Raw genomic sequence first — 15,629 nt, 5'->3', positions numbered from 1 at the left:
CTCTCCACAGATGCTGTCTGACCACTGAGTTTTTCCAGCATTTGTGTTTCAATTATTATTGAATTCTTTGTGGCCTGTCTGTCTGATGTTCTGCCTTGTCCTATTCTTTTGCACAGAACTGTCTGCAAGTCTGTTGAACTCCAGTTCTATGTGAAAACACAACACACAAAGGAACAATGATTAGATTCATTAATATGAAAAATATGTCAAATTCAAAAGAAGTAGAGAGGCAAAGTTACATTGAAATTTTATTATGATGATAATTTGGGAGTCTCTTTTTCCATCTTATCTTAAGGTCATGGAATTTGAAGAAAACCATTAGCACTGAGTCTCAAGCCAGAGTGAAGACTAAAATACAGGGTGATTACGACAAACTGGGGCCCTTAACGTAAGTATGGATGGTTTTACAGTGCACTGAATGGCAAGGTATTTGTTTCCCACCCACCTCCAGCCCCTACCAACTATGTAGAAAATGGAGCACGTATTTAAGAATATGTAGATACTGCCCGTGTGCAGTGTGGTTAGTGGTTTATGATCAGCAGCTTAAGTTGCCAATGTGAGACCACATGACGTAGATGCATCAATGTTTTACCAAATGATAGCTCTTGCTCCCACTGCCCAAAGTGAAATCACCTCAGTTCAATATTCTGTTTCTGTTAAATTGACAGGTTGCATTCTTAAGGATCGTGTTTCCACTCTCCATTTATAGTAGATACAAGGAGGCAGACTGGACATGTGAGAAAACGAAAGATCACCTGCCTGCCTATTCCCCACCAGCACCCCCATCCCGCCACCCCATGAATAGCTCTACAACTCTGTATATTATTGTTGGCCCCCACCACACTCTCCCTTTCCACGAGAATCCTGAAGGATCGTTTCAGGAGAGCCAATTGCTCCCTGACCACAACATGAATACAGTGCCTTTATCCAATAGCTGGTGTGCAGTGTACTAATGAACCACATCCCATAACTTCATGCAGGATAATATAATACAGTCCCCAACACCAGCTATCTCCATTAGGAAAAAATTTCAATCAAAAATTGGCCAGTGTTTTGTGAAAGTAGAAAAGCAATGTGAACTGCCCAAATTTAATATAAATATAATACACAATAGGAAGTGCAGAATAAACCAACCTGTAAGTCAAGCTTGTTACTTGTGGTATTGTTCAGTGGTCTACTTCTCAATAGGCAATACTCAATTTCATATCCATATCCTATTATTAACTAGGCAAAGCTTATTAAAGGTTGAGAGAAATCGGTGGTGAGGAGCCAGTGAAATTAAACTGCCAGAGCAGAATATTACTTCAGGGACTGCCAACAGCTGTCCTTTCTCTGCCTTATTTCAAATACGGTCATTGTACGCAGTGAAAAAGTTTTTTCAATAGACTGGGAAGTTCTTCACTCAGCAAAGAAGCTTCTCTATCCCTGGGAGAAAGCTTTGTTTACAAGCATTCAATCCCAGAGAAAGAGTAGTTTCTTTGCTGATAGGGATGCTGGGTAAAGAGATCCCCATTGCACATAAGAACTTTCTTTCACAAGACCCACGGTGACCTGCGAGTTCCACATGATAAGTTGTTAAAGGACTTGGTGCATTGAAGGCTATCCATAGTTAATAATATATGAGTATCTGTGGTTTCAGAATGTGTTTTGTATATTTTACCCTGTTTCACCATGTAAGTTATTTGGTTCTTTCAATTAGTCTTTTTTTTAAACATGTTTCAATGCAATTAAACACGGAACAATTAAAACTGCCAGAAGGGAGACTAAGAGCCGGATTAAGGATTTCCTGTCTCCATCCTGCCCTCCAGGCAATTTTTGCACAGGCAGGTTCTGGTCTGGAGGGCCCATTACAAAGCCTTATTAAAGGAGGCAGTCTCACAGATTTTCAAACTGTGCGCTAAAGAATAGGTGATTGCCAGGACTGAGAGAAGATTGCCAAGGCAAGATCCTGTACTAAGAACACCTAATAAAGTGGGAATGGCAGAACAATTCAGTAAGGAATAGAGTTAAATCTATACAATTGGGGTAGAAGGAAGAAAGGGAAGACTATGAGGCATATTTTCGGGTCCAGACTTGGTGCTACACAATTAGAACACACTCAAGCTGAGAGATCCTGAATCAATGGAAATTGGTCCTTGGTCCTCATCAGTATACTGGAGTGTTCCTCCAGAGGCAACTCACCTGAGCAAAGATATCACCAGCAGGAACCCTCACTTATTTCCCAGGAGGATATTTTGAAGAGGGCTATGGAGGTCAGGGGACAAAGTGATCTCAAGGGGGCACACCTGTTCCTCTGACTCCACAGGACCATTTTAAAAAATAATAATTATAACTTAACTTTCATTGGAGGGTCACTGGAATTGCTGAAATATTCCAAGCAGCGTAACCCAGACACCTTCACCACTCATCATCAATAAATTTCTTGAAGCGGGCCTTTCAACAGGTGTTAGGCCCCTAAATTATATATGTAAGGAGCCTAATATCTGTGATACAATGGCTCCACAAATTTAGCAGCAGGACCAATACCAGTGCAGAGAGGCAAAGGTCTTCCATCTGCTAAATTGATATAATGCGCACCAATTTCACTCCTTCTCGCCCTTTCCCACACCTCTCAATTAAGTGAACCCAAAGCAGACCAATCCCGACTCCCATATATTTCTTCTGTAGGCCCCTCCAGATTTGGCTTATTACCATTTTAGTTTGCAACGGATACATTATTTGTGATCAACATGATTTAATTCAGCACTGGATTTGAGATTATGGATTGACGAGTGGTTCATTTATTAAAGAACATATGGTCAGGAGTTGTGTTTGGACTGGCCTATGACTGAGGAGGCAGCCACTTGTGCTTGTACCCGTCAAAGAATCAGAAACTGCTTATGAGGATTGTTATCAAAACACCTTAACCACTTAATATAGCCACTGCACACCCACCATTAGCCAATTAAATTAGTTTTGAATCTTTAATTAGATTGTTTTGACAGTAACTGGCAAGTTCAATTGTCAAATGCTATGACTGAGACAATAGGCCCTCAAATTTCAGGCTAACAAAATCAATCGCATAGAAAAACATTTTCATGGAATCAATTTTTCTGCAAAAACCCCCGAAGTTCCACAGGGGTGACAGGAGACCTAATCAGTTGCATAGATGTTCCTTACATGAACTGAAGGCTTCAATGGAAATAATTGGCCTTTTACCTACCCCACGGAGATTCAGGGATTTCATATTGCATTTGGTCAAAAATACTAATCATTGGATGACATCTTTGCCCTTTGCAGAGACAATACAAAAAAAATCCCAGCAATTCCCCCATGTGTATCCTCACACAGCAGTTTTAAGTAAGCCTCTGCTCCCTCTTTCCTACTCTTTTTTTTTAACCATTATTAACTTGCAATCGCCCCACTTCCTGCCATTCTTGAGTTTTGATCTTGCATCCTTTCTATTTATTTGCTATTGTGTCGGTCCCAAAGCATTCGTTTGATTTAATGAGCACACATTCCAGTGCCAGCCATGAGCACATTGCTGCACTGTCTTTCAAGTGGGGAGCTAAACTACTTGGCCCCATCTACCCTCTCAAGCAGACATAAAAGATTCCATGGCACTGTTTTGAAAAACAGCAAGGGAGTTCTCCCCGCCGTGTCCTGGCCAATATTTGCCTCTCAATCAACAACATTGAAAACAAATTATCTAGAAATGTATCTCACTGCTGTTTATGGGAGTTTGCTGTGCACATGTTGGCTGCTGTGTTTCCCACATTACAACCGTGCGTAGATGTGAAATGTACTTAATTATCCGTAAGCTGCTTTCGGACATCCCGAGGCCATGAAAGGCACTATATAACTGCAAGTCTTTCTTTCTTTTAATGATCTTGCAGGTTTGCAGAAGGTGCTGTTTCCGTGTTCTTCGCCTTCTTTGTGGTTCTACTTCTTGCAAGAGATCCAAAATTCATTCCTGGATGGGCTACTTTTTTCCAAAAAGGGTGAGAAAAATTTTGTGACTTCACATAGGTGAACCGTTCAAATATAAATATTTTGCATGAGGAGACAAGGAGTGGAAAGGACTGGGAACCATATAAAGTTCAGCAGAGAATAATTAAATGAGGCATTATAATGAGGGATCAGAAACTGTATTTGCGGGGGACTGGGCAATGCAATGCGATACTGCACATCAGCCTTTCACCTCCTAGGTCCTAGGTTATCAGGATGAATGTTCCCTCTGTCTGTTAGCTATGAGGTTTCTAGTGAGTTTAGGCAGATTCAGTTCAGTTTCTAGTGGGCAACGATGCACAACTTGAATAAAAGCAAAATAATGCAGATGCTGGAGATCTGAAATAAAAACAGGGAGCGCTGGAAAAACTCAGCAGGTCTGGCAGCCTCTTTGCAGAGAGCAACAGAGTTAACAGCTCAAGTCCAATGTGGCTTCTTTGTAACTGAAGGGAGGCAGGAATGCATCACATTCCTTCGTCCCTTCAGTTCCAAAAAACAGTCATATAGGACTGTTAACTGTTACTCTCTTCACAGGTGTTGTCAGGCCTGCTGGGTTTTCCCAATATTTCCCATTTGGAAGCACAAGAAGCTGCCCAAAACTCAGCCCAAGCCAGCAATCTGACTCACAGAGGCCACAAGATGGCTGATGTGGGAGATGGAAAAATGTCTCCATGGGATTGGTTTAGGAATGTTGCTGGAGAAAAATAGAAGGAGCTTCAAAAGGAATGTTCCTTTTGGGCTGTAACTTAAAACCTGATGATCTCAATCCTGAGCTTTATTTTTTTAATATTTTAAAGAAAATCTTGCTTTGCTTTCTGATAATTCTAAGTTGTGCATGATCAAGAATAAACATCAAGCTGCCTGTTAGTAAAAAAGGACAGCTGATCATTGCTTATCTTATCTAACTATCTTGGAGTGTCTAAATGCTGACAGTGGGTACAAATGTTCAATTTTCCACTATTAGTATCCCTCCCGTTGATGGATAGAGAAAGAGGGAAAGAAGCAGGTTACAGATAGAGCAAAGGAAATCCAAAATGTTAGTATAAAAGCAAAAAACTGTGGATGCTGGAAATTCAAAACAGAAATAAAAATAAAAATACCTGGAAAAACTCAGTAGGACAGATAACATCTGCGGAGAGGAACACAGTTAACGTTTCGAGTCCACATGACTCTTCAACAGAACTAAAGAAAAATAGAAAAGAGGTGAAATATAAGCTGGTTTGGGGGGTGGGCATGGGGTGGGACAGGTAGAGCTGGAAAGAGGGCCAGTGATAGGTGGAGATAACCAAAAGATGACATAGACAAAAGGACAAAGAGGTGTTGAAGGTGGTGATATTATATAAGGAATGTGCTAATAGGTGACATTAAGGGTAGAAAGCAGGACGAGCAAGGTACAAATAGCCCTAGTGGGGGCGGGGTGGGGGGAAGGGTTTGAAATAGGCTGAAAGGTAGAGATAAAACAATGGATGGAAATACATTTAAAAATAATGGAAATAGGTGGGAAAAGAAAAATCTATATAAATTATTGGAAAAAAGGGGGATCGGAAAGGGGTTGGGGATGGAGGAGACAGTTCATGATCTAAAATTGTTGAACTCAATGTTCAGTCCGGAAGGCTGTAAATTGCCTAGTCGGAAGATGAGGTGCTGTTCCTCCAGTTTGCGTTGAGCTTCACTAGAACAATGCAGCAGGCCAAGGACGGACATGTGGGCATGAGAGCAGGGTGGAGTGTTGAAATGGCAAGCAACAGAGAGGTCTGGGTCATGCTTGCAGACAGACCAAAGGTGTTCTACAAAGCGGTCACCCAGACTGCATTTGGTCTCTCCAATGTAGAGGAAACCGCATTGGGAGCAGCGAATGCAGTAGACTAAATTGAGGGAAGTGCAAGTGAAGTGCTGCTTCACTTGAAAGGAGTGATTGGGCCCTTGGACAGTGAGAAGAGGGGAAGTAAAGGGGCAGGTGTTGCACCTTCTGCAGTTGCATGGGAAGGTGCCGTGGGAGGGGGTTGAGGTGTAGGGGGTGATGGAGTAGTGGACCAGGGTGTCCTGGAGGGAACAATCCCTGTGGAATGCCGCCGGTTGGGGGGCTGGGGTGGTGAAGGGAAGATGTGTTTGGTGGCGGCATCATGCTGGTGGGATGATAAGTGAGGACAAGGGGGACCCTATCATGGTTCTGGTAGGGAGAGGAAGGTGTGAGGGCAGATGCGCGGGAGATGGGCCGGACACGGGTGAGGGCCCTGTCAACCACCGTGGGTGGAAAACCTCGGTTAAGGAAGAAGGGAGACATGTCAGAGGAATATGCCATCATCAGAACTGATGCGACAGAGGCGAAGTAACTGAAAGAATGGGATGGATTCCTTACAGGAAGCGGGGTGTGAGGAGCTGTAGTCGAGGTAGCTGTGGGAGTCGGTAGGCTTGTAATGAATATTGGTGGACAGTCTATCACCAGAAATTGAAACAGAGAGGTCAAGGAAGGGAAGGGAAGTGTCAGAGATGGACCATATGAAAATGACGGAGGGGTAGAAATTGGACGCAAAATTAATAAATTTTTCCAGGTCCAGAAAAGAGCATGAAGCAGCACCGAAGCTAGTATGTTGGTAGTAGTAGGTGTCTATTGATCCTTTAATGAATATATTCAAAAGAAATATTAAAATTAAACGATCAAGTAGTGGCAAATATGTGATACAGATTCTTGACGTCTAAATTCACAAATTAATTCCTGATCCAGTCACTTTGGCTCAGGAATTTATGTCACTAAAGCAGATGTTACAAAGTCAAAGTAGGGAAATTTAAAGGATGCCTAATGAAATAGGATACGCAGCAATAGGGGAGAGAATTTATTTAATGGTAGACTATATTGTACTATCTCTTTTGTACCTTCAGCTTAGAACCTCTACTAATCTCTACCATCCTCTTTATGTCCATTTATGTGCATATTTTTGCTTCTAACCCAGAATCCAGCTCATTACTTCTTTCTCCCTTTTCTACATTTGCATTCACCCCCCACCCTTTAAGATCCTCCATATAACCCATCTCTTTGACTGAGATTTTGATCTGATCTAACTTTTCCTTCTTTGACTCAGCATCCATTTTCCATATGAAACATCTGAGGAATTTATTTTTGCATTGAAGGTAATATATAAATCCAAGGGTTTGTTGTTGTTGTTGGATTTGGAAGTCCCACTAAACAGCTGTGATTCTTTGAGAAGATACCTTAGCCAGTGGGAGAAAGTTACTCAGTGGATATAATTACTTTGATTTCAGGAGGCACTCGAAAAGCTTTCCCATTCAAGTTTTGCCAACATAGAGAGGCTTTATAAGCAACAATTTAATAACAAAGCCTTATAATTGTAATGAGACTCACCTGAGTTAACCTATTAGAAAAATACCTGAAGTGCTGAACTTGACAGAGAAAGTAAGCCTAAAATTATACTTTCGGATTCACCTGGGCTGTAACAAAACAAAGTCGCGTTCAAGTTGGTATATTTAAAATAGTCAACAGGAAATACACGTTTATATGATCAGCTAGGAAATGCAAATTGAATCTAAGTTAAGGAACTGCTAATGCTGTTATGCAAAGAACATTAGGGCTGATATTCTGAAAGGATGAATTCAAATAGGTTGAAAGGCAGTTCATCCAAACCTATTATATGTTCATGTGATTTTCAGATGGAAGAACCTCAAATTGAGGGTTTTCACTGTTTCTGTTTACTGTGCTTTGATATTAGATCACTATATCTGCTTTACTGTGCTATGATATTGGGTCACTATTTCTGCTTTACTGTGCTATGGTATTAGGTCACTGTTTCTGCTTTACTGTGCTATGGTATTAGGTCACTGTTTCTGTTTTACTGTGCTATGGTATTAGGTCACTGTTTCTGCTTTACTGTGCTATGGTATTAGTTCACTGTTTCTGCTTTACTGCGCTATGGTATTAGATCACTGTTTCTGCTTTACTGTGCTATGGTATTAGATCACTGTTTCTGCTTTACTGTGCTATGGTATTAGATCACTGTTTCTGTTTTACTGCGCAATGGTATTAGATCACTGATTCTGCTTTACTGCGCTATGGTATTAGGTCACTGTTTCTGCTTTACTGCGCTATGGTATTAGGTCACTGTTTCTGCTTTACTGCGCTATGGTATTAGGTCACTGTTTCTGCTTTACTGCGCTATGGTATTAGGTCACTGTTTCTGCTTTACTGCGCTATGGTATTAGGTCACTGTTTCTGCTTTACTGTGCCATGGTATTAGATCACTGTTTCTGCTTTACTGTGCTATGGTATTAGATCAAAGATCTGAGTTATACTGACACATTTGCCTCACTAAAAAGGAAACCTGCACACAAGAGTGGCAGTATAGCTCCACATTCCCTCCTCAGATGTGATTATCATTAACTATCAGCCAATTTTCCACTTATTTGTGTCAATGCCTTGTCAATTACATTGTTAAGGTTAAGAGAAACAGGTGATGGGTATTAATTGTCCTTCAGCATATATAACTGGGGGATGGGAGAGATGGTGGTGTAGTGTTAATGTTACTGGATTAGCTTTGGGGACATGAGTTCAAATCCCACCAAGGCAGCTGGTGGAATTGAAAGTTAGTCTCAGTCAGGGTGATTATGACAACTATCATCAATTGTTCTAAAATCCCATTACTAATGCCCTTTTGGAAATGAGGGAAGGAAATCTGCTGTCCCTATCTGGTCTGGCAATGTGGTTGACTCTTAGCTTCCCTCTGAAATGTTCAGTTTAAGAGCAAATAGGGATGGGCAAAAAATGCTGAATTTGTCAGGGATGCCCACATCCCATAAAAGAACAAAAAGTGTAAATAAGGGATAGCTGAGACACTGGCTGTGTGTGTGGGAGGAGAGCAGTAAGACTGAACAATAAAGAAAAGCTCGGTGTCTTGATTTCGGCTTTACCAATCAGCTTGGATTTTATTAATAATTTGTTCTAAAACACTCTTCTTTAGATATGTGTCAGATGCGGTGACTGGAATGTCATTCGTTATTACATTGTGCTTCTTTCCATCTCAAAAGCCCTCACTGAAGTGGTGGTTTGACCCAAAAGGTACGTGAACCAGTTGAACCAAATTATGAATGAAAATGGGGAGTTGTAAGGGGAACAGAGTGAGGAGTCAGTAAGAGGGAGAAGTTACAAGTGCCGTCAGGAGCTATGCATAAAAGAAACCTGTTAAGCTAAGGTAGTTACTAATGAATCCAATAGGAGAACAAAGGGACATTTCTTTACTCGGAGGGTAGTTAGAATGTGGAATTCACCACCAAAGGAAGTGATTGAAGGAAATAGCTTAGTTTCTTTCAAAATGAAACTGGACGAGTACATGAGAGAAAAGGGAACGGAAACAAATGCTGGAAGGCTGAGATAAGGTAGACAGAGCAAGAGGAGGCTTGCGTTGATTTTAGACACCAGCACAGACTAGTCGAGCTGAATGGCCTATTTCGGTGCTGTATATTCTTTGTAATAGATCTGAGGGAAAGTAACTGTCAGACAACACAATGTGGAAGAGCATGTGTGGAGACTAACAGTGAATTTGAAAACTCATGCGTCACAACCCTAGTGATTTTGCCAGGATCACACCCACAAGTGCCCTTCAGTGCCAACCTTATTTGAGTTTGTGAAGTTAACAGAATGGCACCTTCTTTTGTATGGGGCTGGTAGACATCTGCACCATGATGGGTACGTCTCCTTTGCCTCTGCAACTGGAAAATCCATAGATTGCCTGCAATACATGATGGTGGGTTGGAATGCCAGCTATTGCCCCTCCCCCCCTACGCCCATCATGTCTCAATAAGTGCACCCTTAACCCTTTTAATCAAGAGGTGAAATTCACTATTCCTTTGAGTGTCCACTCATTCTCACTTCCACCTCTGACAAAGCTGAACAGAAAATTCCTGAAATGTCCAGAGTTTGGCTTGTTAGGCAGGGGAATCGAGCTGTGAGTTATCTATAGCGAAACTGTTCAGCCAGCAGAACCTGCCTTCTGTTTTTACTTTTTCATGGGAAGTGAGCATTGCCGACAAGGCCAATATTTGCTGCCCATCCTGAATTGCCCTTAAGCAGATGGTGGTGTACCACCTTCTTGAACCGCTGGAATCTCTCTGGTGTAGGTACACCCACAGTGCTGTACGGAAGAGAGATCCAGTTTTGTTTTACCCAGCGAAAGTAAAGGAATGGTGATATAACTCCAAGTCAGGATAGTGTGTGGCTTGTTGGGGGGAACTTGCAGTTGTGCGATTGTGTGTGGGGAGACACAAGCCACAATCGGGTTTATAATTTGGTCTGATCAAACTCAGTTTAGTCAACAGCGTTTGCGGAGAAGACTAGCCTGGCAAATTCACTAACGTGTTAACAAAGCTTGAGTAACTGTTTACTTGCAGTATCAAGGACATAGTTATTCATTAAAATGGCTGATTTGTTACATTGTTTGAAAGGGTAAAACATTTACATTTCTCTAAATGCTGAATCATTTGCCAAAACCTTTTTTTACTATTAAGGTTGAGAATGTATGAAATAGGAGCAGGAGTAGGCCATTCAGTCCTTCGGGCTTGTTCTGCCGTTTACTGAGATCATGGTTGATTTGTTGTACCTGACTGTCAATCATCAAAACTTTGTCTGAATGGCATTCTAACCACCCAACTTTCTTTCCCAAACTTGGTAATTATTTGACTTTCAACCTTTATTTATTTTCTCTATTCTTCCTCAGCCTCAAGAATAATGAATCCACCCCTGCTCAGCTGGAAGAAAATCCAGAGAGATTTACCCTGGAATGTGATCATACTGCTCGGAGGAGGGTACGCAATAGCAAAAGGGTGTGAGGTACTTCTCAGATGCACTTGATATTTTGCCTAAAAATACATCCCAGAAGGGAAATGAACAGTTCAGACCAGTATTCTTATTTTCCAGTTTTTACTGGTGTTCCATTTTAAGGTATACAGAACCAGTTCGGACCAGTATTCTTATTCCCCAGTTTTTACTATTTTCTCTTTCTAGGGAAAAAGAAGACCCGATAACCAATTTAACAGCTTGAATTCTGAAACTTCCTCAGTGTTGGATCACTCATTGGAAGTCCATTTCAAACTTCAAAGAAAATATTCCTCACTTTGACTCTCCTTCAAGGGTTAATTTCAAGGCATTCCTGATCAAGTAGAGGGACCAACTTTCCCGATATTTCCACAGTAGCTTCAACAGAAAAGCATCAGAAACTCAGAGAAATGGTGTAAACAGCTTTGCTCCATTTTTTAATGCTTCCTTCAAAGTTATACTGGGACAGCCTAATTAAGAGGGCGCACTTTGTTCCTATTTAACTAAATGGAGGGATCTCAGCTTCCCCAGTTGGCAAGAGCTCAGGGTCAATTTCTTTTTATTCATTCAAGGAATGTGGGCTTCGCTGACTGGACCAGCATTTATTGCCCATCCCTAGTTGCCCTTGAGAAGGTGGTGGTGAGCTGCCTTCTTAAACCGCTGCAGTCCATATGGTGTAGCGCTGTTAGGAAGGGAGTTCCAGGATTTTGACCAAGTGACAGTGAAGGAATGGCGATATATTTCCAAGTCAGGGTGATGAGTGACTTGGAGGGGAACTTCCAGGTGGTGGTGTTCCCATCTACCTGCTGCCCTTGTCCTTCTAGGTGGCAGTGGTCGTGTGTTTGGAAGGTGCTTTCTAAGGAGCCTTGGTGAATTCCTGCAGTGCATCTTGTAGACAATACACACTGCTGCTACTGTGCGTTGGTGGTGGAGGGAGTGAATGTTTGTGGATGTACTGCCAATGAAGCAGACTGCTTTGTCCTGGATGGTGTCAAGCTTCTTGAGTGTTGTGGGAGTTGCACTCATCCAGGCAAGTGGGGAGTATTCCATCACACTCCTGACTTGTGCCTTTATAGATGATGGGCAGGCTTTGGGTAGTCAGGAGGTGAGTTACTCGTCACACGATTCCTAGCTTCTGACCCACCAGGGCACTGCTTTAATCATGCAGCCGACAAGCAGTGGTAAGCTTGTACATCCGTGACCATGGTGCATGTTTGTGCATTAGCTTGCAGGGTTAATTGGAGTCAATGGGAAGACAATTTACCCCCAAACTATTCCAACCTCCCCAGGTCTCAAATATGGTTAACAAGGCCATTGAAAAAAAAAACAAAGCACTGGGGTTAATTTCTAAAGACATAGCATTAAAAAGGAGAGAAGATGTGTTAAATTTGCATTGTCAAAACCTGACAGGGTAGCCATGGTGACGTTGTTTTCACTTGCAGGAGAGACCAAACCAGGAGCCATAAGTGTAAGCAAGTTACTAATAAATCCAATAGAGAATTCAGGAGAAACTGCTTTATCCAGAGAATGGTGCAAACATGGAACTTGCTACCTCAAAGAGTAGTTGAGATGTTGAGCATCAATGCATTTAGAGGGAAGCTAGATAAACGCACGAGGGAGAGCAAATCGTCGATGGGGATTTGATGAAGGAGGATGGGAGGAGGCATACGTGAAGCATAAACACTGGCATAGACCTGTGGGCCAAATGACCTGCTTCTGTGCTGGAAATATAATGTAATGAGCCAATATTTACCATTTTATAATCAGGCATTCACTGTTTGTGTGGCTGGAGCCCATCCTAGGAATTGAGGCAAACGGTTCAGCCTGGCCAACTTCGAAGCCACATAACTGTCAATCCATTCATTTGAATGATGTAATTTCACTGTTTTCCAGAGTGACCAACCATCCCCTATTTTCGGGGATTATCCCATATTTGCGGCTGCTGTCCCATGTCCCGGCTCGAATGCTGCTGGTCTGCTATTTTCCTCATAATCCAGTTCTTCAAATCTTGCGCATACACAATATCCATTCTCCTCCTTTTGTGCACTCTCATGCCTCTGGCAGCACCTCCCACCCCCACATGTATGGACCCCCATGTCAGAGCGTCCCTTAATTTTCTCCATGAGAGTTGCTGTTTCCTGCCTGAATTTCAGAATACATTCTTATCAAAAATGTAACCCTCTACTTTAACTTGAGTAACTTACACTCATTTGAAGGCAGGGTGTTTTGTTCCATAAAATGTTTTCCTGCTCTATAAGGGGATGAGAAAAATATTAGGCCCTAACTTACAAGACAACCTCCTGGTGAAGAACTTTGCACAGTGGGGCGGAGAGTTGAATGTGGGAGTTAGAATGGCCAATTAGCAGTGCCTTTGTGTGTCAGTTTCTTTCCAAACATTACAATTTCAATTAGCACATTCATTAGATAATATCATCACCTTCAACATCTCTTTGTCCTTTTGTCTGTCCAGCTATCCAGCTCTACTTGTCCCATCCCCCACTTAAGCCAGCTTATATTTCACCTCTCTTATTTTTACTTAGCTCTGTTGAAGGGTCATTCGGACTCGAAACGTTAACTGTGTTCCTCTCCGCAGATGCTGCCAGACCTGCTGAGTTTTTCCAGGTATTTTTGTTTTTGTTTTGATTACAATTTCACAATTTTGGTTTCTGTGCTTTTTCCAGGATGCCCAGTCCTTTTCAAATGAAAATAGAACTTAAGCCTTGCTTATCCAACTTTACAGTGTCTTTGTTTTCCAGGTTTCAGGCCTGTCCATCTGGTTCGGCAGCCAGCTTCAGCCATTGGTGAACATCAAGCCAACCACAGCTATCATCCTGATCTGCTTGCTGATCACGTGTTTCACCGAATTTGCCAGCAACACTGCCACGATTGTAATAATGTTACCAGTTGTGTCAGAATTGGTAAGTTCCTTGAAAGAGAAGAAAGGAAGCTTGCATTTCTGTAGCACGTTTCATGACCTTAGAATGCCTCAAAGTACTTTCCAGCCAATGAAGTAATTTTGAAAGGTTGTGTAGTGTAAGAAACACAACAGCCAATTTGCGCGCAGCAAGGTTCCACACACAGCGATGACCAAATAACCTGTTCAGTGATGTTGGTTGATGGATAAATATTGACCATGGCACTAGGTGAGCTTCTCTACATACCCAAATAAACCATTTATAAAAATTATAATTTTAAATTGACTGTGCTCACTGACCAACACTGGTTCCCAGACGGGCGATGCTTCAAATTTAAAATCCTTATCTTGAACTTTCAAACACCTCCGTAATCTCTTTCAGTCCTACAACCTCTCCCCCCTCACCCCCAAGATTTCTGCTCACCTCCAATTCTGGAGTCTTGTGCATCCCTGATTTTCAACACCACGCTATTAGCTGCCCTGCCTTCAGTTGCTCCAAGCTATGGAATCCCTCTCTGAACCTCTCTTGATCCCTGCGCCTCTCATCCTTTAAAAATCTCCTTAAAACCCTACCTCTATAAACCAAGCTTTCGGTCATCTGACCCAGTATCTACTTGTGTGGCTTGGTGTCAAATTTACTGGATAACACTCCTGTGGAGCAACTTGGGAGGTTTTAACACAGTAAAGGCACCATATAGATGCATAGTGTTGTTGTTGTTGTTGTATTGAATCTTAAATGCATTACTCACAATTTTTCTTTTAGTTCCTGGGATTTTTTTGGAGGTGCTCCGGGGCTGAAAGCTGGGGGAGGGGTGGGGGAGTGGGAGTGGGGTGGGGGGTGGGGGGCCAACATTGGCAAGTGATGGGATCCAGGGCCAAATTTTACAGACGGCAGTGAATTCAGTGGCTGCCGCTGAGCCTGCCATCCTATTAAGGACAGCGGCCCGCACCCAATCAGAGGGCTGCAGCTCAATGGCCTCAGAAGTGCCACCAGGATCAGAGGCCAATGCTGGGACTGCACCTGGAGGAAGAGGATGCAGCAAAGTATGTACTCAATCACAACCCAGTAGGTGGGATCTGGGGGCACTGAGACCAGTCAGGCAGGCCCCGATGAAGGGGTAGAGGCCACTGAGGGCAGGTGCCACCATTACCATAGGACAGCGAGTGCTGCTGGTGGCCCATATGTGGACCAGAAACTACGCAAAGATTAAGGTCCCGCCACCTCCAGAACCCACTAAGAAGCCACCCAGGGTTTACCTGGCTGTCTCCCCATGCAGTGGAATGCCCCTCCTGCTGCTGGTAAAATGCCAGTGGAGGAGGAAGAGGGCCTTGATCAGAAACTTAAGTGGCTCACTTGGGCTCCAGTCTGGCAGGCGGACTATCTGCACCATTCCCAGCACTGGCAAACTGGCATGGTGGCGGGAAGACATCAGGCATGCCGTCTGACGCCATCCCAAGCCATTTTGCCAGCCTATCCCTCTCCAAGCCTGTTCGCGAAGGTGCCGTAAAATTTCAGCCCTGGAGTCAGTTAGCAGAGGTTGGATTTTTATCTACCATTAATGTAGTTTCTCTATTGCCAGTAGGATTGATATCTGTTGGCCTGCAAGGAAAGCGTGTTATCCATTTACTTATTATTTCTTACAGGCGGTGCAGTTGAAGGTGAATCCTCTCTTCCTGATGATCCCTGCAACCGTTGTAGCTTCCTATGCTTTCATGCTTCCGATATCAACACCTCCAAACTCAATTGCTTTTGCTACGGGCTTTCTAAAGGTCAGCGATATGGTACGTAGGATTCCTGAGTTGAAGAACCGGTTTGAAATACATAGCCTTGAACCTCAATTCATAAAATGGAAATCAGTGATGCGCCATTGAACAGCCACTATTGAGATGAATGGGAGTTTTGTAACT

The 15,629-nt window shown here is 42.7% G+C and overlaps 1 protein-coding gene across 1 annotated transcript in view; it reads left to right on the top strand.

Annotated features, from left to right (window-relative positions):
- The window catches only part of LOC121287135 (solute carrier family 13 member 3-like), a 38,328-nt gene that overhangs the window by 15,994 nt on the left and 6,705 nt on the right, over positions 1 to 15,629 (top strand). Inside the window, exons 7-12 of the mRNA XM_041204702.1 lie at positions 296 to 388; positions 3,876 to 3,980; positions 8,958 to 9,055; positions 10,710 to 10,822; positions 13,564 to 13,725; positions 15,366 to 15,503. Coding sequence (XP_041060636.1) covers positions 296 to 388; positions 3,876 to 3,980; positions 8,958 to 9,055; positions 10,710 to 10,822; positions 13,564 to 13,725; positions 15,366 to 15,503 — 709 coding nt within the window. The remainder of the gene's footprint in view (positions 1 to 295; positions 389 to 3,875; positions 3,981 to 8,957; positions 9,056 to 10,709; positions 10,823 to 13,563; positions 13,726 to 15,365; positions 15,504 to 15,629) is intronic.

The sequence above is a fragment of the Carcharodon carcharias genome, chromosome 14 (genome assembly GCF_017639515.1).
Source record: "Carcharodon carcharias isolate sCarCar2 chromosome 14, sCarCar2.pri, whole genome shotgun sequence".
In the NCBI taxonomy this organism is placed as follows: Eukaryota; Metazoa; Chordata; class Chondrichthyes; order Lamniformes; family Lamnidae; genus Carcharodon; species Carcharodon carcharias.
Note: the sequence above shows the minus strand (reverse complement) of the source record. Positions and strands in the feature narration are given on the sequence as shown.